Here is a 27,984-nt window from a genome sequence, read left to right as displayed (position 1 = left end):
GCCAAAACATAATAATACAGTGTTTGTCAGTCTTGCTCCAATATATAGTTTTATAAAGAATCTCATGATAAAGAAGGCAATTGTTAAATGAGTCATATTCTACCACAGCTCTAAATAATAGCCCACTCACTGGGGTTCACATGTTGAGACTGGAGGCATGGCTGAATGTTACATAGCTCTGAGTTGAATACTAATGAGGAGCATAGTGGCCAGGAACACACGCAGGGGATCTTGGAGAAAGGTCACCTGGGCTTGACATTTGAATCAAACACAGCACCCACTACTAAGGAATGGTGGTGTGTTGAACACTTAAAACTAATGCAGCAAAGATTAGGGGTACATTATCAGGGTCCAAGCACTTTCAGCCTCCAAGGGGCCAGTTTTGCCAACAATTTCATAGATGAACATTTATTTAAGGATTTAACTTAATAAATAGTTATATTTGCAGCATTTTAGCTAACCCCCTAATCTAGAGCAACTTATATTTATAGTCCAACACCTTAACCACTGAGTTACTACTTGTCCTTTGCATGGTCATCCTCAAATATGACATGTCTGAAATTGAATAAAACTGCTTAAAGCTATTTGGCTAAAGGTTTTCAAATTTTTGAAGTAAATGAACAGAAATTAAAATCCAATTACAGATTAGAAGTGAAATTTTATATGGTTTAAGCCTCACTACTTTGCCCAAGACATCCCATCTCTCACACATCCCCTTGCTATGTTGCATTAAGACCCATCCACCATCAAATCTTTTTTTTTTTTTTTACATTTTCCTAAAACCCAGCCAATTTGTCCCCAAAATATTCGTCTGGGTAAGGCTGGGAATAACTCTAGTACCACCAGCCTGATGATCTGTTCCTCTGCCATCAACCACTGGATACAGGTCTCTGTGCATACGTGAAGGAATGACTGACACTGTGGAGATTTTTTTCAGTGTACTCAAAACTCAATAAAAAGGGACAAAATCAAAAGAAAATGGATTTCATCACTAAATTGTGGCTGACATTTTGGGGCAGATAGAGAATGTGACAAGGGTCCAAATGTCTACCATTTCCTGAGTATGTACTTTCTAACCATGTTTTTAAGTTTTTTCAGATTAATCTAGAGATACAATATACCAAATTACATGTCGGATTATGCAGAAGGCATCAGGAAGACCCCAATGAATAAAATGCAAACAGATTTTTTACTGTTAGCCTTATATTATTTGAGATATGAGCCAAAATATAAAATGCTTTACTACAGTACTATCATTAGCCCGTTTGGCCTCATTGCTTAATTAGATGGAGGGACCATTATGTTCTAACCAGGTTTCATGTCAGTTGGTCATTTTACTGGAGATAAATAATAATGATGAGGAGAAATATACAAGCAGCAATCTGCAGAAGCCAAGCATTGTGTGCAGACCATACAACAGGTAGCTAGCTGCCACTATCTTGCATAAAACTTTAAAGGAACCAAAGATGAATATACTATTAAGATTTTATGATGATAACTTAATACTTGGCCTGAGAATTTTAGAGCAGGATTTATGTGCCAAAAAATGTTTATTTGTGTATATAAAGTCATTGCAGATTAAACATTGCAATGATTAAGCATGCCATCATCTGCTACTCAACCAATCCTGGAGCCTCAAATTATGGAAGCTGCCCCAGAAGAGCAACCAGAAGAGAAGTGAGCAATAAAAGAGAAAGCACAACAGCATTGTTTTGAGATGTTTTTCTTTTTCTGTTGGTGTTTATAAGCCAAGGTTTACTTTGGTACATGTTGCTGACCCTTAGTCACCCATAGGCTCACCCCAGGGTTGTGAAATTGGTTCTCTGTATATTTGCACTTTCTGATGGGTGAAAGTTATGTGATCATAAACTTTCCATGAAATTATACGGACTGAAATAGCTGCTTGGCTGAGTAGTAAAATGTTTCAAGTAGTGCCTATTCTGCCCAGTAATTCAGCTTTTAAACAATACTTGTGTTTAAATTAGTTTCATAATAATTACCCATCATCATGAAACATTTTCCTAGTGTGATTGATTAACTGGCAGGTATTTAAAGATACAACAAATTCAGCATATACAGTGATCAGGCATAACATCATGACCACCTGCCTAATATTGTGTTGGTCCTGCTTTTGCTGCCAACACAGCCCTGACCCATCGAGGCATGGACTCCACTAGATCCCTGAAGGTGTGCTGTGGTATCTGACACCAAGATTTTAGCAGCAGATTCAAGTCCTGTAAGTTGTGAGGTGGGGCCTCCAAGACTTTTTTGTCGGCACATCCCATGGATGCTTGATTGGATTGAGATCTGGGGAATTTGGAGGCCAAGTCAACACCTCAAACTCATTGTTGTGCTCATCAAACCATTCCTGAACCATTTTTTGCTTTGTGGCACGGTGCATTATCCTGCTGAAAGAACCCACAGCCATCAAGGAATATCGTTTCCATGAATGGGTGAACATGGTCTGCATCAATGCTTAGGTAGGTGGTATGTGTCAAAGTAACATCCACATGGATGGCAGGACCCAAGGTTTCCTAGCAGAACATTGCCCAAAGCATGTCACTGACTCTGCCAGTTTGCCTTCTTCCTATAGTGCATCCTGGTTCCATGTGTTCCCCTGGTAAGTGACGCACACGCACCCGGCCATCCACATGATGTAAAAGAAAACATGATTCATCATACCAGGGCACCTTCTTCTATTGCTCCGTGGTCCAGTTCTGATGCTCACATGCTGAATGTTGGCGCTTTCGGCAGTGCTCAGGGGTCAGCATGGGCACCCTGACTGGTCAGTGGCTATGCAGCCCCATGCACAATAAACTGCGATGCACTGTGTATTCTGACACCTTTCTATCAGAACCAGCATTAACTTCTTCAGCAATTTGAGCAACAGTAGCTCGTCTGTTGGATCGGACCACACGGGGCCAGCCTTCGCTACCTACGTGCATCAATTCTCTATAGCCGCCCATGACCCTATCGCCGGTTCACCACTGTTCCTTCCTTGGACCACTTTTGATAGACCCTGACCACTGCAGACCGGTAAGAGCTGCAGTTTTGGAGATGCTCTGATCCAGTTGTCTAGCCATCACAATTTGGCCCTTTTCAAACTCACTCAAATCCTTATGCTTGACCATTTTCTCTGCTTCTAACACATCAACTTTGAGGACAAATATGTTAACTTGCTGCCTAATATATCCCACCCACTAACAGGTCCCATGATGAGGTGATAATCAGTGTTATTCACGTCACCTGTCAGTGCTCATAATGTTATGGCTGATTGGTGTATATGTTTGAGTCAATAAGTATATATTTGAGAAATGAGTGATGGATACAGTGTACCATATGATAGATGATACAAAAGATAAGTGTGAATAGATACAAATGAAGATGTAAACAGATATAAATGTAAACAGATGGTACAAAATGCAATTTGTACACAGATATACAATAGCAAATGTGTACAAAATGTGCAAAATAGGGTGGGTGCACAGTGAGCAGTTACGTGCATTAAATATATTAAAATAAATAAAAGAGAAGAATTAAAGAATATATAACTATGGTAAGGTGAGAGTTAAATGCAAATCTAGTATTTGTATGTTTTAAGTGTTGTGGGTATACATGTTTTTAGGGACTGATAACGTCTTCTGGAGGGCAACAGAGTGAAGACGTGGTTGCCGGTGTGAGAAAAGTCCTTTATTATATTTCTGCTTCATCATATGCATCTGGTGCTGTAGATTTCCTCAGGTGAAGTCAGCTGTGCACCAGTGTGCTTTTTGTGCTGAGTTGAGCTTTTTTCTCAGGCTTTTAAAGGTAGTCACCCTCTCCACCATTACTCCTCCAGTGTACGAAGTCAGTGATGAGTTTCTGCTCGGTTGTAATGAAAACCTGCACCCACACAGGCCCTTTGTGGATACGGTTTGACACCCCTGCTTTAAGTCCTTATTGTTAACATAGATAGTTTTGTTTTCCTGATGAGACTTTTGTATGCAGGGGTGAGAAAGAGGGTAGATGATCAGTCTGACCCAGGTGGTGGAGGTTCATGACTTTGTATCCATCCTTTATGTTGCTGTAAATGTGATCTAACACATTACGTCCTCTCATGGGACACATAATGTGTTGATTAAATTTAGGAAGAACAGTCTTTAAGTTGGCTTGATTAAAGTCTCCCCCTATTATAATAGTATAAGAATGCTATTAGGATAAGTAGTCTGCAGATTGTTTAAAGGCGTCAACAAAACATCTAGTGCTTGTTTGGTGTTGGTTCTGGGTGGAATGTACACAGTCATAACAATAACAACAGTGGACTACTGCAGTAGGTAAAAGGGCCAGCATCTAAGAGTGATGTATTCTAAATATGTGGAACAGAATTTGTCAGTGATTGTAGCATTTGTACATGACTTATTATTAGAGTAGATGACCAGTGCCCCTCCTTTGCTCTTAATGGAGGCGCTGGTTCCGTCAGCCCGGTGTGCTGTGCGGTCCACTAGCATGATTGCCAGGTCACAGATATACTATGATCAAGCAGTCCTTCACTGTTTTTTTCCCCTGAAATGATCAGCTCCAGTACTTCTGTTATGTTGCCCATTGATCTAGCATTTGTGAGGAGGATGCTGGGTAGTGCAAGTTATCTCTCCCTCTCTCTCTCTTGCGCTCTCTTTAGCCTTTCCTGTAGGCCCACTCAGCACCCGTGCTTTTGCCTATGTTCTCTGCGCCACCTGTATGCCATGTTCTCTATCAGCGTAATTGCACAAGGCTATGTTTACCACTACACTGTTTGAATAAGACTGATATGTAACCATGAGCATTAATTTGGGTTTGCCCAAGTTTTGGCTAGGACCTTTAGCTGCAGTGAAGGGAAACCTCAGAACTACAGCATGCTAGATAATTTTGTGCAATTTCGTGGGAAGGCCCACATATAGGTATGACGATTAGATGTCCACATACTTTAGGTTATATAATGCATAATATTACATCTTTTAAAAAAATATATATATATTGGGTGTATTCCAATTCAATTCAACGTTTGTGCTTTTCATGACACTCATGATGCACATGCCTTCTCATGTTCTCTACAGGCTAGCAAGTTATGTGGTAATGCAGAATGGTAATGTGTGTTGCAATATTTTCAAGATGATTTGTAATCCCTTTGTCCTAAAGAATGTGGCATACTGAGAATTTGAGTGAATGTTGATGTGGAAATATGAATGATAACACAAAAACTTTTCTTTCACTCATGGTTAGTGGTTGGCTGAAGCCATTTATTGTCAAACAACTGTGTTTACTCTTTTTAAATCGTAATGACAACAGAAACTACCCAAATGACCCTGATCAAAAGTTTACATACCCTGGTGATTTTGGCCTTATAACATGCACACAAGTTGACACAAACAGGTTTGAATGGCTATTAAAGGTAACCATCCTCACCTGTGATCTGTTTGCTTGTAATTAGTGTGTGTGTGTGTATAAAAGGTCAATGAGTTTCTGGACTCCTGACAGACCCTTGCATCTTTCATCCAGTGCTGCACTGACGTTTCTGGATTCTGAGTCATGGGGAAAGCAAAAGAATTGTCAAAGGATCTACGGGAAAAGGTAGTTGAACTGTATAAAACAGGAAAGGGATATAAAAAGATATCCAAGGAATTGAGAATGCCAATCAGCAGTGTTCAAACTCTAATAAAGAAGTGGAAAATGAGGGGTTCTGTTGAAACCAAACCACGGTCAGGTAGACCAACTAAAATTTCAAATGCAAAGAAAAACCCACAAATAAGGTGAAATACAGGACTCTCTGAAAACATGTGGTGTGGCTGTTTCAAGATGGACAATAAGGAGGCACTTGAAGAAAGATGGGCTGCATGGTCGAGTTGCCAGAAGAAAGCCATTACTACGCAAATGCCACAAAGTATCCTGCTTACAATACACCAAACAGCACAGAGATAAGCCTAAAACCTTCTGGCACAAAGTCATTTGGAGTGATGAGACCAAAACTGAACTTTTTGGCCACATCCATAAACGCTACATTTGGAGAGGAGTCAACAAGGCCTATGATGAAAGGTACACCATTCCTACTGTGAAACACGAGGTGGATTGCTGATGTTTTAGGGATGTGTGAGCTACAAAGGCACAGGAAATTTGGTCACAATTGATGGCAAGATGAATGCAGCATGTTATCAAAAAATACTGGAGGAAAATTTGCACTCATCAGCCTGGAAGCTGCGCATGGGACATACTTGGACATTCCAACATGACAATGATCCAAAACACAAGGCCAAGTCGACCTGTCATTGGCTACAGCAGAATAAAGTGAAGGTTCTGGACTGGCCATCTCAGTCTCCTGACCTCAATATCATTGAGCCACTCTGGGGAAGATAAAGAGCCTCATCCACAATTACAGTACCGTCGACTTCAAGCTGTCATTGATGTTAATACATGGTATTAAGAACTGGGGTATGTAAACTTTTGATCAGGGTCATTTGGGTAGTTTCTGTTGTCATTATAATTTAAAAAGAGTAAACACAGTTTATTGATAATAAATCCAAACACTAGTAAAGCTAACTAACTCACTCACTAACCATGAGTGAAAGAAAAGTTTTTGTGTTATCACTTATATTCTCTGAAAAATCATTCATTCTGCCAGGGTATGTAAACTTATGAGCACAACTGTATGGGTCCAAAAGAAGACTTGGGAGGCAGGTGGAATTTCAGCAAAGCTCCAAGCTCACTTTCAAAAACATCAAAACTAACAGAAATGCATCTCAAATGGGGCTGTTGCTCACTCGAGGCTTCGAGGTGTGTGTGTGTGTGAGTGTGTGTGTGTGCCCCTGCCAGATACATTATGCCACTCTCGTCAATCAGAAAAGAAGTAGTAAAAAATGCTAGTAGTAAAAAGGCAAAGGTGAGAATCATCATGCATTACAAGTGCATTCAACATTCTAAGGGGAAGTGCATTATTTTGCTGTGTTATTCTTGTACCTCCAATTCCCTGACAGGAGTTTGGAAGACCAGGCTGTCAGAACATTTCCCATTTCCCTCATTTGAACTGATCCTTTAATTAACATTGCAGGGCCTTTAATTATAGCAATCGCTGGATTAATTTTACTTACAGAAGATTTAAGAAAATCAATCATCCTGAGACATACAGTGCAGTTGGCAAAGCAGAAAACTGGCCTGTTCCTTTTTAAAATGTAAAATGTGCCTTTCACAAAATGCAAAACTGCTCTTTATCCATGATTTAATATGTAAATATGTTCCACAAAGGTCAAAATACAAATCTGTGAGCACCAAAACCATTGAGGAGAATGTACATTTTTGGATGACTTGAAGTCAACTGCAGATTTATTAAATGCTAATTTAAGCTTAATTTGTAAAAAATGTACCAAAGGGCATAAAAGGTACCTGGTTGTTCAGGGTCATCATTTGCAGGCATGCAGACTAAGATCTGTTCTATATGTATTAAAAGGAACAATGTCATACTTCACAGTGCATGGATTTTGTACAACATGGCCGAAGTATTTAAAGTCTACATTGTCTCTAATTACACTGTAACCTTTCAGTATACCGCAACTGTGTAGTTACTAAGCAAAAGTTACACATACCAAAAGTTTTGGGGCATCTGCCTTTACATGCACATGAACTTTAATTACATCCCATTCTTAATCCATAGGGTTTAACATGGAGTTGGTCTGCCCTTTGCAGCTATAACAGCTTCAACTCTTCTGGGAAGGCTTTCCACAAAGTTTAGGGGTGTGTTTATGGGTGTGTTAATTTTTGACCATTCCTCTAAAATGGCATTTGTATAGTCAGGCACTGATGTTGGGGGCTGCTTTAATTAACTGAGGGCATGAAGCCTTTATTATCACCACACATACATTACAGCACAGTGGAATTCTTTTCTTTGCATATCCCAAATATTTTTCTTTGCAAAGTGGTCCAAGGAAGGAACAGTGGTGAATATATATATATATATATATATATATATATTATATATATATATGAGACGTGTTATATATATATATATATATATATATATATATATATATATATATATATATATATATACATATACATACATACACACATACAGTATGTATACCTCTACTCTATAGCAGAATTGACAAAAGCTGACTCTGACTTCCTAGCAGCTACAGTTTGCAATGTACTATTTACAGCTGGCGTTTCATGATGTGTGATACTTACAAGCTATATACAAATGAAACTATCAAACCCAATTGGGACAAAATAATTTGACAAGAAACTGAAGGTATAAACAGAATAAATTAGGACACTTAACAATATTTGCAAGGGGCAAAGCAAAGGCAATGTTCATGGTTCTGTCAATGCTTGGTTCTACCAATGCTTGGTCTAAGGTACAAATATAGCTAACCAAAGTATCTGTGATACTAATAAGGTAGGCTTCACAATTATTTACATCACCTAGGACACAAGTCATTAGATTCTGTAAGTACTTTGCTTATCACCAACATTAATTCCTGAGGACTGTAGTATGAGATGGGGTATCAGAAAAAAAGCAATGGGTAAGACATAATAAGTCACATTGGGTTTCATCTGACAAGTGAGCAAGTTTAAACTGAATATTTGAGAGATATGAGATATATGAGAGATATGAATATAACTGAGAGCTAATGCTTGAGTGTATTCACGTGGCATACACAAGACATTCTTTTTATCAGGGGTCATTCACATTATTGGGTCATTCAATTTAGACATAACATAGGGAGAACCTAGCCTAAAACAAAAAAAAACAAAAAACAAAAAAACATCACATGCTTGGAATGCATGTGCAACAGACATTTTTTTTAATCAAAGTGAGCCTTCATATATGACTATGAGGAAGCAAAAGAACGTTTGGCCAATTCACAAGCAGTATAAAGGCAGAATATTTTCATAGAACTGTAAAGCAGGACATATAAAAATAATCAAAGAACAGTACATATTAGAAGTACATAGTTGTTGAGTTGTTTTGTGTTTAACCTTGTTCAGGAGCCCACACAGGCTCCTTTGATTGGTCAAAAGTTCTCTGATCTCTGAACAGTGCACGTCCCTGGCTATAAAGGTGCACAAACTGCTTTTGTGCATAGAACTTTTCATTTGTGGCATTTGAGACATGGTGGCAGAATCAAGCAGTTGCTGACTTGTTGCTTTTTGTTAGAAAAATATCCAAGAAAAAAATGTAAGTGAGAAATATTATTCTAAATGTGTGCAACTCTCATTGACTGAATTCACATGTTGATTTGTGGATATGCAAATTTGTCCATGACTTCTCATTTTTGATACAGTTGTGTAAATGTGTTTTGCACCATATTCACAGTAGCAACTATAAGCAAAATGTGAGCATGTTTGTGGGAGAGTGTCACAGTTTAAAATTCTCCTAGGAGGACCAAGTCTTCTAACTGACTGAAGGTAACAAGTTTATTTGCACTGCACCAATTTCCAAATAAAGCAGATTTTTCACACGCAAACACAACAGACATTTGGCTGACAGTTTTGGCATGTTTATGAAACTTCTGCTGATACGCTTCAGGGACAAATTCACATGTCTGTAACTAAGCTGATTTAACTGTTTCATAATCCAAACTCTGTTCTTTTGTCAGCACTGCAGAGAAAAAAAAGCTTTTGATCCCAACACAAAACAACAAAAACAGAAATCGTCTTAGGAGACAAATACTGTCCCTATCCTTAGCCATTAAAATCAATACTATTCTTACTCCCTGTAGTCTGTAATTATATACACCAAAGTAGATATTTCCTCTCTGCTGACAAGGCCAGAACTCACAATTTCCTTTATAGGCCTCACTATACACTATGCTCACACCCCCTTCCTTCCACTTTGTCACAAAGGAAGATGGTCCAAAGCCAAGAATATTTTCCCACCAAGTAAAAACCAGTTGTGCTTGATAGGAATCAGCTTCAGGCTGAGAGTGCTGCAGAAAGAAATTACATAAAACACTCGAAGGAAAACTGATCCTCTAAATGTTCACATACTGCAGAGCTATGTTTACATCCATTGACCAATCTATGCCTTTATATATATATATAAAGTAAGTGTATATATATATATATATATATACTAAAATACTCAAAACATTTTTGGGGCATAAGAGAAGCAGGCCCAAATGAAACCCAAAACTACAACAAAGGAACCAGTGAAAGAATTGGAGGTATTGGGTACCAAAGTACTGACATCCATCAGTACATACATCAATAACAGATTCCTACATGACCAGGGCTACAAAGGCTTTCATGCACGAAAGATGCACCTACACTTAGGCCAGCATTTGGAGGACTGAAAATGATTGAAAAATGATGAGGCATTTAATTGAAAGAACATCATCCCAACTGCTAAGCATAAATACTTATAAAAATCTAACTCACTGAAATTCTAATAAAGTAAATATAATTTGAGATAAATTTGTCTTTTACCTATTATTGTAAAATAACCTTGTATGGAAATAGATACTCTGTTTGACTTAACACAGGGAATGGTAAAATGAAATTAATTAAAATAAACTAATTTATATAAACTTTTGTCCACAACTGTATCAATAATACCCATATAAACATGAACCTAAAAATCTCAGTGCTGATGCAGAATGAATGAGGTGCATTATTAACAGTGGTGGGCTGTCAGAGCCAGCAAGGCCTTCTCTGCCGGCCTAAACAGCAGTGATCTGAATCACTGACTTGCATTTTAATATATTTAATATATTTTTCCATGAATGTGTTCATAGCTACATTTCATAGCTTTTCTCTCGGTTGCGTTGTTTCCAGTAATGTATATTTTTGATAGTAGTATTTATCCTATCATATTTCAGCCAGTGGCTGACATCATGTGTTTCCAGGGTAAAAGAAATATGCCTTAAGGCCTTCAGAATCAATAGTGCAGGCGCCCGTGGCTTAAAGTAAGTGGCAATGAAGTTGTTCCATTAACCAATCAGATTTTGAGTTGGCATCACTGGAGCCATCTAGCAGGCAGGATAATTGGAGTAGACAGAGGCAGCGAACCACACAAACTAAATGATATATATATTTTATTTTATTTGAGGAGAAGAAGGAGACAGAGGAGAAGAAATCGATTTGGTCGCAGACATCCTTACAAATGCATTTTCAAGGCGGACTGTAATAAAATTGACTATTCCTTGTGAGGTGTGAAATACTGTAGACTTTCTTTTTTTACATTGCTATTTAACGGTTGATTAGTATCTATTGCTGTGGTGTCATAATGATGGTATAATAAGGTGGATTAATTCAGGAAGGACACCAGTGAAGGCCTAGGTGTGAAATGCATGGCCCACCACTGATTATTAACATTTCGAACATCCATTTTCACTTTGATTATACAATGTGTGCCTAGTACTACTATTTAACAGAACACAACAGAACACACAGTTCTGTCTTTCTTAGTTTGTATGAAAGGGTTGAACTAATGCAAAGTTTTAATTTTTCCAAATTCAAAATTTCTATTTAGAGGAATATGCAACTGCCTATGTGTCTCCCTTTGTGTTTGTACAGTTCATGCAATTTTCTCTGATAAAGAGTTGCATGCCACTCTACTTTCCATTTTGAGCAAAATGTGGTACTTGTGGTCTGCTGCCTACCAAATCAGACGAGCTATACCAAAATGCTACCTACCTAGGAAGTTGCATTCTAATTAGATCACACTGATTTATTTACAGAGAGGGCTGAAATGCATTATTGTGAGTGTTGTTTACATCATCCGTTCTGCAACAGAGGAGGCAGCACTAAAAGAACTGCACAACATGATCAGTGAACATGAAAAAATGTATCCTGAGGCTGCTTTCATCATCCTGGGAGATTTTAATCACTGCAATCTCTGGAAAAACATTCCAAAATTCTACAAGTTTGTGACTTTTTCCACCAAATAACACTCTGGACCACTGTTACAGTAACATCAGAAATCCATACATAGCTGACCACTTGTCAATCTTGCTAAAGCCCAATTACACCACACAGCTGAAGGCTAACCCAGTCGCAATCAGAACTGTTAATACATAGACAGATTTGCACTGGCAAATCTGCAGGGCTGTCTAGAAGCCACAGACATGAATGTTTTCAAGAAGGCTACAGACAATATTCATGTATTAGAGACTACTAGTGACTACATCACCTGGTGCACCTCCATTTATGTCCCTGCCAGAAATGTATGTGTTTTTCCAAAACATAAGCCCTGGTCTATTGTGGATGTATACAGGAAGTTTTCAAGTCAAGGCATAAGGTGTACAAGTGGGCCTGATATGAGCTACAAAGGCCTATCAGAGCTGCAAAATATGGACACTCCTGAAAACCTGAAAGTTTCCACTTGCAAAACAACCCTCATAGTATGTGGCAGGGAATCCACACTCTCAATAACCACAGGAAAAACACAAATTGGACTGAGATCTGAGACACCACCTGGCCATGAAATGCCTAAAAAAACTGCTATTCACACACATTAACACTGTGGTCCTGGACCTTTTCAGCTCTCTACAGTTTGCCTACTGCGCTAACAGATCAGTGAATGACACGGTGGCAATGGCCTTGCACTACACTGTACAACACCTGGACAGTAGCAGAACATACGCCAGGATGCTTTTCCTAGACTAAATCTCTGCCTTCAACACCATCTGACCATGAAGCTGGTTGTGAAGTCACAGACCTTGGGGTCCCATCTCCCACCTGCAATGGGATCTTGGACTTTCTGACTGAAAGATCACAGGTGGTGAGGATGAGAGGCATAGTCTCTGCTGAGCTCAAAATCGGCACAAGAGCACCACAGGGCTGTTGCCTCAGCCCCAAACTCTTCACCCTGTACACCTACAACTGTGTCTCCACTGAGGTCAACGCTGTCATCATCAAGTATACAGATGACACAACCATCCTGTGCCTCATCAGAGATGGGGATTAGTCAACATAGACAAGACTAAGGAAATAATTATGGACCTCAGAAGGAAATCCCCCCCCTCTGCAATGATCTCACCATCAAGGGGACTGTGGTGGAAAGGGCTGACAGTCACAAGTTTCTGGGCCTTCATGTGACAACAAACCTGAGCTGGGCCAAAAGCACTGCCACTACAGTAAAAAAAAAAAAAAGCCCAGCAACACCTTCATTTCATCAGGCTGCTGAGGTAGAACAGACTTAGACATTGTCTTGTCATCCAAGCTTACAAAAGACTTATAGAGAACATACTCACATATGGCATCACTGCCTGGTTCGGGAACACCACCCAGGCAGAGACAAAGTCTCTCCAAAGAGTCATAAAAACTGCAGAAAGGATCATTGGATTTAATGACCTATCTATGGACACTCTTTACACACAAAACTGCAAGAAAAAAGCACATCCTTCTGGACACACACCAGACACACAAACACTCAACATACAAGATATTGCACACACAAATCATGTTACACTGGCAACACTGTTTCTGAAAGTAAAACTGCAATGCTGTGAAAAATACCTGGTGCATTACAATGGCATTGCATTCTATATAACTGTTACATATATGATCTATTCTTTCAATTGTATACAATTGCTTTGACAAGCATGAATGACCAAAATGCAAAATTTACAGAAAGAAGTGAATTGTTTGTTTTATAGATAGCTACAACTTACTGATTGATGGTTGAATCAGAATCACACACCGAAATTTATAATTATTAAGTTAATTTTATTTTTATTTTTTTTTACAAATTCTGTTTCTTTCATCATCATGTTGGCCTATTTAACATTGGCTGCCAGTTTCCTTCTTGCCTCAGTGTATCTAAGGTACCAAAGATTCCATGCTTATACATTGCCATACTCAATCAAAGCCATCATGCTTGATACATCATTGTTTGTTAGAAAGTTGAGTTGATTTGTTTGACCATCACACCAGACACCATACAACTCAACGCAGATGCACCATATAGCTGCATTGTCTGGAACTCTGAATGTAAATTTTATCTTCCCTATTTCTGTGTTGAACAAATAAAGAACTGCTTGCTTTTTTGTTGTTTGTGTTTTGTTCAAAGACATATAAAAACAAGTTGTTCTCCAGTGCAATACGACTGAACTAGTTTGCAAGTTTCGTGAGTAACAGTAAAAAAAAAAAAGAAGTAATGTGGCATGTCTGGAACTTTTCAAACAAACTCTGTAAAGGTGTGATATTTGCTGTTTTCTGTGGATGAGGACAGGCAGCTGTGGATGAGGACAGGCAGCTGCAGGATTATGGCTGCACCAAATAAGACTCCAACTTATTGTAAAACCCTGGTGTGTGAGGATGTAGAGGGTGACTCATGAGGCAGGAGGAATTTCAGCCAAGCTGTGGGCTGGCATTTATTTGGGCCACACTTTTCTGCACACTTTCTAGAGACTCAACAATAACAAGACAAAAACAGAAAATGATTCTATCCTGGACTCACCAAAGGAGGACCATATCCCTTCTTCCAATCCTTCTACTTGTAATCATAGTGTTAATCCCTTCGCTAAATTTCAAACCACGTTGAATTCCTGGATATGTACAGAATAAAAAGACTGTTTGAAACCGTTTGCAGTAAATTCAGGAATGACCGCAGACTGAAGGTAATGCTTGATCCTGCACCATACAATAGAGAAGCACTAAAAACTTCCACAATCAGTTTCTTACTATAATTCTCAAACATGATTTGTGCAAAGGTCCTGCTAAGCACCTGGGTGAACATTACCTTTTAAAACTCTTAATGACGCATATAACACATGAACTGTGGGAGAATTAATCTCCTCTCTGCCTCTATCAGTCTCTGTGTTTTATACAGCACTTTGTATAAACTGACTTTTACATGAATTCAGATTTGGATTACAGTGGTGACTATCAGTTCATCATGTCTCTGATGACCTAGGGTCATAAACTGTTCTTCTGATTCTCCTTACTGCATCTCTACCTTGTTCTTTTTAGAATTTTTAGCATGTTTTTTAATGTTTTCAGAATTCCACTGTACAATGGTTGGCCTTGTTTTAAAACTCACCATAAGATGAGAACAACACTTATGAAAAGAGCTTTGGCAAAGCAACCTGTGCTGGTTTGCTTTCCGAGCAAAATTGCACAGCTGACTCAGCAGCTAAAACCAAAGTTATGGTTAATTATGGGACTTTTCAGTTATGGGTAAATGTCTAGAATGTCTAAAATTCCAGATGTAATCACACATGCAAAAAACAGTAATGAAGTTCCTTGCTTGCTAGCGTGGATTACAGACAAGCGATGATCTGACAAGTTATTTTGCGAAAAGCAAACCTCATTAGATGTTTACAGGACAGGGAACCTGAATGGTGGGCTCTTGGAAGAAAAAAAATTATCTGGAAGGCCTGTGTTACCTTGGAGTGAGATTCAGGTTGGAAAGTTGGGATAAGCACTGTGAACAAGTCGTAAGGTTGAGTCCTAGACCTGCCAGAATTGGTCTCTAATTCAAACATGAACATTATTGAGGTCAGCCACTGATTTTGCATGACAAGCCCCAGTGTGTCATCAACATTCCAATTCACCCCAAAGGTGCTAAGTGTGACTGAGGTCAAAGTCAAAGTCAAAGAAGCTTGTCACTTTAACCATATATAGCAGATGCAGTACACAGTGAAGTGAAACAACGTTCCTCCTAGACCAGAGGTGCTACACATAACAAAGACAAAGTACAGTGACGCAGACAAACATAGAACTAAACATAGAGATAAAAAATTAAACTATAATTTAAAAATTAAAATTAAACTAAAAAAAAATATTAAACTATACTTAAGGTGCAATCTTTAAGACATACAACAGAAGTGCACAGGAAGACAAGACAAACAACATATAGGCCAACTTTGTGCAAAGACCAAGACAATGTTAGACAATGAAAGAACAGTGTATACAGTGATTGCAGTTATTGCAATTATTAAAGTGACATGTAACAAGACTAATATAAATATAAATGTAAGGTGAAATGTAAAGTCGCATGTGCGTGCAAACAGGACATTTAGTGTGTGTGTGTCTGGCTATGTCCAGCACAGTCCAGTTCTTTTTTGTGCGTGTGTGTTATGTATGTGTGTGTGTCCATGTCCAGCACTGTTCAGTTCTCCTTTGAGATCAGACCTTGGTTGTACATGTGTGTGTGTGTGTGTGTGTGTGTCCAGCTCAGCTCAGTTCTCTGTTGAGATACCTGATTGCCTGAGGGAAGAAACTGTTCAACAGTCTGGTTGTGCGGGTCCGAATGCTTCGGTACCTCTTTCCGGATGGCAGAAGGGTGAAGAGTGTGTGTGAGGGGTGTGTGGGATCATCCACAATGCTGTTAGCTTTGCGGATGCAGCATGTGGAGTAAATGACTGTGATAGAGGGAAGAGAGACTCCGATGATCTTCTCAGCTGTCAGCTGAGGTGAGAGCTTTGTGTAAGTTACTCTTCTTCCACATAAAACAATGACAAATGATGCCTTCATGGACCTTGCTTAATGCACCAGAGCACTGTCACTGTCACAGTTAAGGGAATATGTAATGCTACAACATACATAAACATTCAATACAATTTTGTGCTTCCAAATTTCCTGCAACAGTTTGGGAAAGGCCCAACATTGTGTGCAATGGTCAAATGTCCACATGGAATTGACAATATAGATCATGTAAATTATGTCAGATCATTTGCCACCTTGAATTTTACTGCTCGTTATGCAACCAGCAATTTTAACAGGGCTGTATGGACTTTCTATATTCACTGTAGGTTTTCTAATCTTCTGTTCCTCATCTGTTCACATTGACCTTCTAGTGCCCTTAAGGAAACCTTTCAGAAGCATAGCTCTTGAAATTGTTCTCCAGTGCAGTACAACTGACCTAGTTTGGAAGATTTGTACTGCCCAGAGAAAGCAGCAGTAAAAAAAAATCTTTGTTGCTGCTGAAGTAATGTGGCATGTCTAAGGGAATAAGCTGGAACTTTTCAAATGAGCTCACATATCCACCCACACCCTCCCCCTCTAATGTTACAGCCTTTTGATGTCAAGAAAATTATGTTATTTTGTGGTGAAAACTCAGGGCATAAACTTAGTGAGGCAGGACAGATGATGTGTGAGATTCTTAATCTTCAAATCATTATCTTTACCCCCCAGTTGCAAGTAAGGGGTGGAAGTTAAAAAAGGAGGTGTGTTTCTGCATTCGAACAAAGAAAGAACCGGATAGATAAATAAATAAAAAAAATCTTTAAAATAAATAAATTTGTTATGATGAAACAGCAGGTGGCTTTACTGACTCAAAATTCCACAGTCTCTGGTTAAATCCTGTTTGTTGAGTTTCGTCTGTTCTCCTTACATGATCAGGTATAACATTATGACCTGTGAACTTCATCAGGTGAAGTGAATAACACTGATCTCCTCATCATGGCACCTGTTAGTGGGTGGGATATATTAGGCAGCCAGTGAACATTTTGTCCTCAAAGTTGATGTGTTAGAAGCAGGAAAAATGGGCAAGCCTAAGGAATTGATTGAGTTTGACAAGGGCCAAATTGTGATGGATAGACGACTGGATCAGAGCATCTCCAAAACTGCAGCTCTTGTAGGGTGTTCCCGGTCTGCAGTGGTCAGTATCTATCAAAAGTCGTCCAAGGAAGGAACAGTGGTGAACCGGCAACAGGAATGTGTGTGTGCATGCTGCCCTGCTATGGACTGGAGTCATATCCTGAGTGTGTTACTGCCTTGTTCTGGATCCATACTAACCAGAATAAAGATGTTTCTGAAGATAAGTGGATGGAAACAAACCTGCAACTTGTTGCTATGACTAGCTTTGTACAGAATGTCTTCAAATTCAAAGTGATGGAAATGGATAGCATCAGACATGATTCTGCCAGCATGTGTTTCATTCACCTAAACAAACTCAGGACCCTGCTGTTAGAGTGGTGTCTTCTGCTTAAAGTTCCTAATAATGCTCCTGATCTCAGCCCAGACCATGTTTTCTAGACAGGAAGCAGAACAGATGATGTGTCAGATAAACGTGTCCAAGGCAAGCACAGGAAATTGTTTTACTCTCCTTGTATTCAAAGCTGCCATTTTTTAGAACTTGACATATGGGCTTAATAAATATGAGGTTTCCACCAAGACACAAAAATGAGCTAAAGGATGCATAATGTCTCATTTCCTGTAGCAGAGGCCTGTTACTCTTGTCCTTAGAGAAAATATGCACTATGTCACTCCTTATTGTGTTATGATGAGCAGGCCTGGGTAGAGAAGCATGAAAAACAGCAGCTCAGTGGGAAGTAGATGAGGAGGGGAGCTGTGAAGTCAGTGTTGAATGGAAAACAGAATGCAAGCGTCATGCCTCAGTAGCCATTCAGTCTTTAGATAAAGAATTATTGCTCCAAGTTGAGATCAAAAGCTCTGGAGATGAAAACAGAAAATGTTAGAAAAAAGGGATTCTAAAACAGACAGAGGCAGCAGTAATCTTCGCTTTAACTTAGTTGGATCTGGTCAATGGTCCTAATATTTTTACTCAAGGATGATCACACAAGCATTTTACTCTTACACTTACCATTTGTTCATTGGTTAAGTCCCTGTTACTAAGGTGTAGTTAGCTCTGTGTCTGCTCTCCTCTTTCCACCTTTCTCTATCCTGCTCGCTACTGCCTCCATTATAGCTCTTGCCACCAGCTAAAGAAGCCACAACATCTATAGGAACTGTGAGAAGTTGCAGGTCAATGTTGGGGATTCATGGGGTAGCCCAAATCAGCACCTGAGAACTTCAACTCCATTCAGTGAGATGGGAAATGTTGTTTTACTATATCTATTTTTTCTTTTTAGCAGTAATGAGAATTACTGTGGGGGGTGGGGGAGTGGTGGGGTTGAAAAAATAGCAATAAAAAGAAGCATTCTACAAATAAATATCAACTATTGTTTAATACATTGAAAAGTGATCTAAAACTGGTCCTATGTTGAATTTGTTCAATCATGGGTATGCTGAGAAAGAAAACCCAGTGTGGCATACATGATGCACTTCAGCATTGGGTTGCATTTTATCACTGCTGCTAAAATGAATCCTCCCTAATGTCTCACTACTAATTTCTTACTAGAACCTGTGTGCATCTGGAGAGTGCTGTGAACCTTGTTTGAACCTTGTGCATCTAGTTTGATTTGCATTTCAGTCACTCATACTCTTCAAAAGCCAACCATCAATCTTGGCACTGGGGAGCCAGCATGGACCTCTTAATCAGTGGATTAAATCATGCACTTCTGTACATAGACATATTGTACATATTACATTATATTAGGACTCTGCCACACACCCATATGAGAGATTTGATTTTGTTCCATTCAGGCCACTGAGATGGATGATTATAGGAGAAACTTGGATAGAAAATGCAGACTGTGGAAATGATTTGGGTAGAAAGGCATCATAGGGTTCAGAGGTCCCAAGTGCTTACCATGGAAACAGATTACATTCCCCAAATGTGCCTCTATCCAGTTTCTGTTGAAACCCCAAGAGAAAAGCGTGTGTGTGTTCTCTGGGTAATTAGGCCTTTCCTATGGTGAAGCCCAGCTCAGGGCTATTGTTTGGACACATAGCTCCATTCATGCTGCATTAACCACAAACAGGGTGTGGTTTATAGCAGTCAGTCCCTGTTCTGAAGATTGGAGGGAGGATTTTTCCTGCTCAGAAGGAGCCAACAGGAAGACTAGGAGGTCACAGATAGCAATGCAGGCTATTTTTTTAAAGGAAGGTGGGGCTGGGGAGAACAAGGTCACTTCTTGTATATTGTAATTCATCTCACGTAGACTGCTAGTGTTAAGTAGAGAGAATTTTTTCAGTTCACTTTAGATTAAACTGCTCGAAAGAAAATTATAGAATCAAAATCCTCATTCCTCTTCAGATTTGAAAATAAGCACAGACATGTAATCTCTTAATCTCTTTCACCCTTACAGAAACATTAAAACACAATAAACTAGCACAACTTAATCTATTACACAGAGTTTTAAAATCTAGATCTTTGTGCGTTCACATATCTGACGGCAATAGCATTAACCTGAACCTGTTATCTTCACAAATACCTTTTGAACATGTCTATGTTCTGTTATTTATGGCCATATAATAATTAGAACAGTATTTTGACATGTCTCACCATGTTTAATTATCATTATACCTCAAGTATAAATAGGTGTGGCAAGTTTATTTGAGATCCAAAACTGCCAAAATTGCTATCAGAATTTAAAACACATTTAAACATGTTTTCTCCCCATACTTGCATGTGACATTATTAGTGAAGTTAATAATAATAAGTTAATAAGATTTGTCAATAAAATTCAAACCAGTAAAGCAAAGAAGCAGGCATTAAATGCAATAAGAGTGTGCCTATGCGACAGGAGCCTGCTCACAGATCTGCTGTTGTTTGCCCTACAGGCTCCCATAGCCAGCCGTTTCTACAGCGACGGCTGCCAGCCCAGCAGTCTTTCCCACCCTTCTGTCCATAGAGACAGTTGGGGCAGCACACACACACACACACACACCTTTTCCTCTTGGCTCACTTTGTCATGTGTATCATTCACTTCCTTTCTCTTTCCTCACCTTTTTCTCAAATCCATTTGACTTATTCTTTCTTTATTTTTTCCATACTCTTTTCTCTCTCTTCTCTTTCTGCTCTCATTAACACATACAAAATTGGAGTTCTTTTTTGAGATATGTAACCTTTTAATATTTATGTCAGTTACATACATATATTTATGCAAGATATGTGACTTAAAAACTAATGGAAAAATTCCTTAGACCGACTATATTTTCATGGGTTTCTTGACTTTCTTGCTGTCCTACTCGGCCAGAATCACTTGGTACTGGCAGAGGTATGGATGGAGAAATATGTAAATTATTGTTTCTGAATTCCTAATCTAGTGTAGCATGTCATGAAAACAAGTACTGTATAAAGACTTGTACACTCACAAGCTACTTCACAAGTGTGCCTTGTTTAACTGATATAAAAATTTTAGCACAAAAATGTGATTTCAGAGTATTCATAATTGTAATATAAAATAGTTAAAATTAATTAGAAGTTAGATTTTCTAATTTTACTAAGTCTACTAGTTTTACTAGTTCTACTATCCTTGCTAATGAATTATATCTGTCATTGGGTTATATTCATTTCACCATTTCAGGTTGTGGAAAATTATGCCAAATCAAACAATTTGCATAAATGTTGAGTATTTTCCACTTTAATGAAGAAACCCCCAAATCTGAAATTTGATAAGAAAATACATAGCCAACACATGGTAGTTTGTTTATATGAAAGACACAAATATTAGTAGATACTGTCTGTGTATCAGAGTACATGTTTTTGGTGGGTGTGATAACATTTGCACAGATCTTTTTCACAAATACGCAATTGTCAGATGTTTTCCTCCAAAAGCAAACACTGGCAGTGGTGTAATAAATTGACTATGGCCCATATGTTTAATTTATAGTAAAATAATACAATTTATGGACTGGATGGCTGGCAACAGGTCTGAGAAGCCTTCACCTGTGCCGTATCAGCATTAGAGGGAGAACATGCGCAAAATGACACAAATAGAATTAATAACAATATAATGTACATGTATTACAACATCACATATTAAAATATTGTGTCACACACTGTAAAATCAGCTAATCATGCAACAAATGTGCAACAACAATACAAAGATACTTTCTAATAGCTTTATAAATTCTCGTTTAGTTTATTATGGCCTAAAAATAAAATAATATAAATAATTACTATTGCTGCATAGCAGAAAATATTATTATGTGATCAACTTGTTAATGTCAAGACAACACCAGAAACCTAAGTGAATGAGTCTTATGATTATACTATGTTCAACAGCATTGTTGGTATTAACTCTCAACAGCAAGATTATATATGATTACCTTATGATTATGTTTGATTATAATTAGATCTGGTGGTTTAACTCTAAGCTCTCTTTTATATAATGTAAATATTTCAGGAACATGTAAATAACCATTCAGTGTTAGGTAAGAGTGTTAGATGGAATGGCTGAGTGGATCACTGTTTGTGAACCAAGGGCAGGGTGTCTGGCTGTTTGAACTATGAGAGCAATTCCCATGGACAGCCTGGGGCAGGAATGCATATTTGATTAGATTCTGCACACTCAGTGAGCAACATTGGCATGTAACAGTTACTACTGCACCAAAGTGTGAAAGATAAAAAAAAAAAGCCTAAATAGCCATTGTGTTAGAGCCATGCTGGACACTCCAACACAATTACAGAGCCACAATAATGAATGGACATACTGGATAGAAAGATGGATGGATGACAGAAATGACAAATTCTGGAAGAAGGAAGCATAACACAAACCTTTTTCATAGGCATTGCTAATGGCATGCTAATAACATAAAATCATAAAACAGCACAGCTTTCTCATGTCTCAAGTCAAACACCCTGATTGGCATGTAAAACATACAGCATATTTTTTTCTAAAGTGCTGAGTCAGAACTAGAAACAATAAACATATATTGACCAATAATTGCACAGAGATTTTATTCTATTTCTTCCTCCATCACCAACACCACCATCCATACCCCCATAAAACAGGATGAAGTTTTGATTTCATACTTCAGAAACACTTTTACTGGAGAAATAAGACAACCTCTGAACTTGAAACCAGAGCTCCAAAACTTTTTGCACAGCACATCTGCTGAAAGTTATTAAAATCTTACCCTGCTGGTGGTTGTTCTTGACTCCAGTAGGGCCGTTTGCTCCAAGCTCAGCAAGTCTGCGGCTGGTGGCCAAGAGCTCTGAGCGCAGGTTGGTCACCTCCTGGTTTGCAGAGTGGACGGCACCATCGATGTGCTGCGCCAGCTGCTTATTATCTTCCATTATCTTCAAGATCTTACCCTGGGGAAGAGCCAGTCCACACAAAGGAGCATGGTGTCAAATGCAGCAGGGGGGACAACGTGCCCTCTCCCCTCCTCTCGCCACTTAATGTGCAGAAAGATAAACAATTCCAAGAACAAGCTTTCCTTTCATTCTGTGCACTTCTCTCATTGACTGAAAAGAGACCCAGCTTCTACCTGGATTGTGTATGTTGCGTGAGTTGCCTACAAAGAGTGTGGTTTTACAAGAGAAGAAATGGCGTGTGAAAGAATGAGAAAGAGCAAGACTGAGCTAGGGTTCCTCCTCTCTTACGCAGCTGCTCCAGGAGGGGACCCAGTGCAGAGGAAGATGACATGCTTTTAAACGGAACATACCATGTGCTTCAGAACTGAAGGGGGGAATGGGGGGAGGAAGCTAAAGTGCAGCATTTCAGCATTCCTGCTCAACTCAACAAACTATAGCTGCTGAGGAGAGCAGTGGGTTGAGAGAGGTGGTGGTTTTGGGCTATTGCCAAAGAGTTTTAGCAAGACTGGATACATCTGTTCAAATTCCAAACAACCAAACATTCCCACTTGCTTTACCTGTGAAAACAATGCAGTTATTTGCTTGAAATCCTGGATATAATTCCCTGGTGTTTATCATGATCAACACCAGTTTATGATTCAGTGTTACCCTCCTCCAGCCTGGAAACTCAGCTCAGTTGTTCCCTTAATAGCAGGTGTGACAGCTGCACCCGTTATTTTACAAAAGAGGTAAATAGCTTCATCTGTATTTAGGAGAGAAGAACAGCCTCTGATGGACAACTATGTATAAAAAAAGACCATTAAAATGATTATCACATATGAAAATCATCATTGTAGCATTAACCCTTAAAAAAAAAGTGTTTCCTGTATCTTCAGATAGAAAAAAATGTTTGGTTGAATAGTCCAATACAGAATAGTCTGTATAGCCTTTTTACAGCCATTTTAAATTCAAACATAAATTCCAAGAAGATAAAAAATACAGAACAAATATATCACATGACATTTACAATATTATTTACAAATGGTAGAGAAACACAGATAATGTGTAGTTATATTAATATCACCCACCTTATGTATACAGTTAACATGTCCACTGTAAAATAAATTGCCACTAGTAATGTGCATGAGCTCTCATATGCTCTCACACTCTATGTTGGATAAATAACAGCAATATTTCTCCATGAAGGAGATGTTTAATTAATGTGCAAATAAATTAATAGTACATATAATAGTACAGGAATCTCAATCTTTTTCTTTTTCATTTACCAAAAATGGTTTTGATGTCACCCCAAACATAAGTGTAAATCCAGTTTCATATAAAAAGACACTTCACCAGACTTCTTACTACTTACATTATTAAACATTTTATGCAATACTGATAGAGTACAATGGGGAAAGGGAGTAGCGACAGGAATGTCAAGAGAGGAAAAGAGAAATTCCAGCATTAGCACTTTATTCTTGCAAGCTGACACAGTGATTTAAAACTGACCTGTAATAGCTTGTGAACTCCTCTGATTTGACTAGATGAGGTCAGCTAGCGAAATGGGTGTTGTTAGATATTATACAAAGTTAGTATACAAAGGCCAGGGCCTAGACAGCTAACGTGCATTGTGTTGTTAGCAAAATGCCAACTCAGTGGCCTCTGATGCTGCCACCTTTCTACAGGAAAAAGTAAACACTTACCCAAATACACAGTACTACAACTGACTTACTACAAACTTCATGAAAGCTTTGATTAGCAAGTTCAAGCCAGCCAATGTTCTGGAAATCATATAAAAATGTACCTGTATTTATGGAATCTATTATCAAATACAGATGTTGACATATTTGTTGGTACTGTTACAGCTTATTGAATCAATGCATAATTTGTGCTGAAAAATGATTAAATTAAAAACATTTGTCTGATGTACATTTACATGCCTACGGTATGTCACAGATTAGAGCAAAGAAAGTGTGAAAAGAGAAATTATTGGATTTTTTAAAATGGACATTTTAAGACATTCTAAAATGGCCTGGGCAGATTTGTTGGTACCCCAAGAAAAGATCCTAAATAATTGGAATATAGCAATATTTCAAACCAGCTGTTTTCTTGAATTAGTATCACACCTGTGTTTAATCTTGCAATCAGTCATTTCAGCCTATTTAAATAGAGAGAATAGTCACTCTGCTCTTTGGTATCATTGTGTGCACTACACTGCATATAGAAAAGAGAATGCAAAGGAGAGAGATTTGTCTAAGGAGCTCAGAAAGAAAATTATAGACAAGCATGATAAAGGTAAAGGCTATAAGACTCATGACTACAGCTGCAGGTATTATTAAGAAGTTTAAGGTCCGTGGGACTGTAGGTCACCTTCCTGGATGTAGCCACAAGAGCAAAATTGACCCCAGATTGAACAGAAGGATGGTGCACATGATAACATCCAAAGAAATACAAGCTCAAACTCAAGTCAAGGTCAAGTTACATCAGTGTCTGATCATACCATTCATTGCTTTTTGCACAACAGTGTGCTCAATGGAAGACAATGCAGGAGGACTCCACATAAAAAATCCAGACTGAAAGTGCTAAAATGCATAATTGGCAAGCCACAGTCCTTCTGGGAGAATGTTCTTTGAACAGATAAGACAAAACTGGAGCTTTTTGGCAAGTCATATCAACTCTATGTTTGCAGAAGAACTCAATTGATTTGTATAGCGCTTTTAACAATGGACATTGTCTCAAGCAGCTTTACAGAAGTATAGAAACATAGAGAAAAAAAAAAGTTTAAAATTACTATTTTATCTCTATTTTATGCCTAATGAGCAAGCCTGAGGCGACTGTGACAAGGAAAAACTCCCTGATATGATATGAGGAAGAAACCTTGAGAGGAACCAGACTCATAAAGGAGCTCATCCTCATGGATGGGTGACAGTGGACAGTAAATAATGTAAATGTAAATAATGTCCTATCTACAACAGCAACCAACAGCTCTTGAGGAACTATTAGGTCAGTGTATTTTCTGAGTTCATTATTGACTTAACACTAATTCCTTCCTGCCAAAAGCTGACAGATGTAACAGCAGTTCAGAGACTGTGTGATAGTCTCCAAGTGGATCTATCCACAGAGGTCCCCTGGGTCACAGGCTGTCCACGAAATTCTATCCACAGCAGCAGTGAGCACCACCAAGTGACGAGACTCTAACAAGGGTTAGAGTGTCTGGATGGATCAGACAGGTCCAGAAAGAAGAAATGATCACACTGGAAACTCAGAACAATGGGAGGTCGGGAATGGGACTGAGAGAGAGAGAAAGATATCAGGTATACTTGTGATCATGTGATGTTTAAAGACAGCAATGTAGATTATGTGTAAAGTGCAGGCAGGGACTCCAGCAAGACTAGTTATGACAGCATAACTAGATGAGAGAGCCAGAAGGTGACAGACATGAGGGCTTCCCATCCCATCCAAACATCAGAGTACACCAAACACTCTTAAGCTTTAAAATAAGAGAACAGAGAACAGCATAGCTACTGTGAAATATGGAGGAGATTTGGTTATGTTTTGGAGCTACTTTGCTATGTTCATTCTGAATAATGTATTTCTATTGTTTATATCACTGGGTTATAAGTAACTGAAATAGTTTTGTATTAAATCCTAACAAAAGCTGATACGAAAATGCCAAGACTGAAATTTGTATAAATGCTGTGGTTAACCTCATGAATTTATAGCTCTGTGTGTGTGTGTGTGTGTGTGTGTTCAATGTAAGATTATGTTTAAATGTAATGAAAACTGGGAATATGTCCAGTCTGCATGCAATCTTTCACACCTTGTGAGAATCTGTCTTAACCAAACTGCCTAATGGGGGAGAACATGCAAAAATGCATAAAGACAGTCACACAGTGCTAGGATCAAACCAGGATTTGGGAGCTGTGAGGTGGGAAAATTACCCAGTGTGTCACATATGTTGCCCTTATTTAAAACATCCCACACAAATGAAGTGAACCAGACCGAGATCTTCAGACAAGGAAAAATGACATTTAAACATAACTTAGACATGATCATTCATTTCATTTTGTCATGTTGATTTTTATTTGACTTTGTCTGAGTGATTCTCATCTAGACACTCTGATGACACAACAAGGATTAGTGTGCCCCTCATTCATCTTTAATCTGACAGAATGAACTAGCTGACTAACTTTCTAATTCAATCCTCACATCAGTGTAAAAAAACATATTTTTTCACACAATCTACTGTCCAGCAATAAAAGAATTAATAATGTTTAAAACAATTCCTTTTACAGCAAAGAAGGTCTGATGAATCAAATGTAATGCCACAAGTATAAATGACACTGAATCTGAAATTTTAAAGACTTGGGTAAAGGCCTAGATGTACACTATATGGTGAAAATTATCCATGTGTGTGTGTGTGTGTGTGTGTCTTGCTAGCCCCGCCAGCTATGCCACTGTCTCTCTCTCAGGTTCTCCTTTCTTAATTCCGAGCATCATCGTGAACAAACTTTCAAATAATATTGTATAAGTTTCAAAAGTTGTAGGTAACACTTGTGTGAATCAAATCAAATTCAATCCCTTATAATATGCACAGTTAGCAAAGGGTGAACCAGGTAAAGAAAAAGGGGAAGAGGGTTAGATAGAGTAAGTAAGATTTTTATGATATTCCTTTATGATTTTTAACAATGTTTTTTGTGCATTTATTAAACCTATAAACATTGTCTATGAACATTACATTTGTTGTTTTTTTGCATCTACCCCTCTAACACTTGTAAAATCTAGTATTTGCTTCACTTTCAAAATATAACTCCATGCAGATCTTCTACTTGCTTTGTATTGCTGCATATCTAACTGTTTTGTAGTTTAATGTTTAGTAAGTATCTTCTACTGTAAATGACTAAATGTAAATTTAAATCTAAATCAGCCGTGCAATCGAAGTGTTTCTGAACACTTTTTCAACCAAGGGGGCTTTGACTGCAGAGAAAGATCACCAGATAAAGAAAATTTATGTGTAGCTGGAAAACACTGCAATGCAGCTTGTCTTGACCAGGAGTTAGGGATAAGACAGAGGGAGAAGCTCTGGATCTTCCTGCTTGTTCTTTATTATCTACTTCTCTCTCTTTGTCCCTCCCACCCTGTACCGTACCACCCTTGGCTAT

General features: G+C 38.4%; 1 protein-coding gene across 3 annotated transcripts in view; it reads right to left on the bottom strand.

The window, feature by feature from the left end:
- Positions 1 to 27,984, bottom strand: part of kaznb (kazrin, periplakin interacting protein b) — an 88,101-nt gene that overhangs the window by 31,011 nt on the left and 29,106 nt on the right. For 2 of the 3 annotated variants that reach the window (XM_058373880.1, XM_058373881.1), the window contains exon 4: positions 22,663 to 22,840. The exons of the other annotated variant lie outside the window; for it this stretch is intronic. In XM_058373880.1, the coding sequence (XP_058229863.1) occupies positions 22,663 to 22,840 (178 nt within the window). The remainder of the gene's footprint in view (positions 1 to 22,662; positions 22,841 to 27,984) is intronic. 3 annotated transcript variants of the gene reach the window in all.

The sequence above is a fragment of the Hemibagrus wyckioides genome, linkage group LG21 (genome assembly GCF_019097595.1).
Source record: "Hemibagrus wyckioides isolate EC202008001 linkage group LG21, SWU_Hwy_1.0, whole genome shotgun sequence".
NCBI lineage: Eukaryota > Metazoa > Chordata > Actinopteri > Siluriformes > Bagridae > Hemibagrus > Hemibagrus wyckioides.
This window is presented reverse-complemented; position numbering and strand designations above follow the sequence as displayed.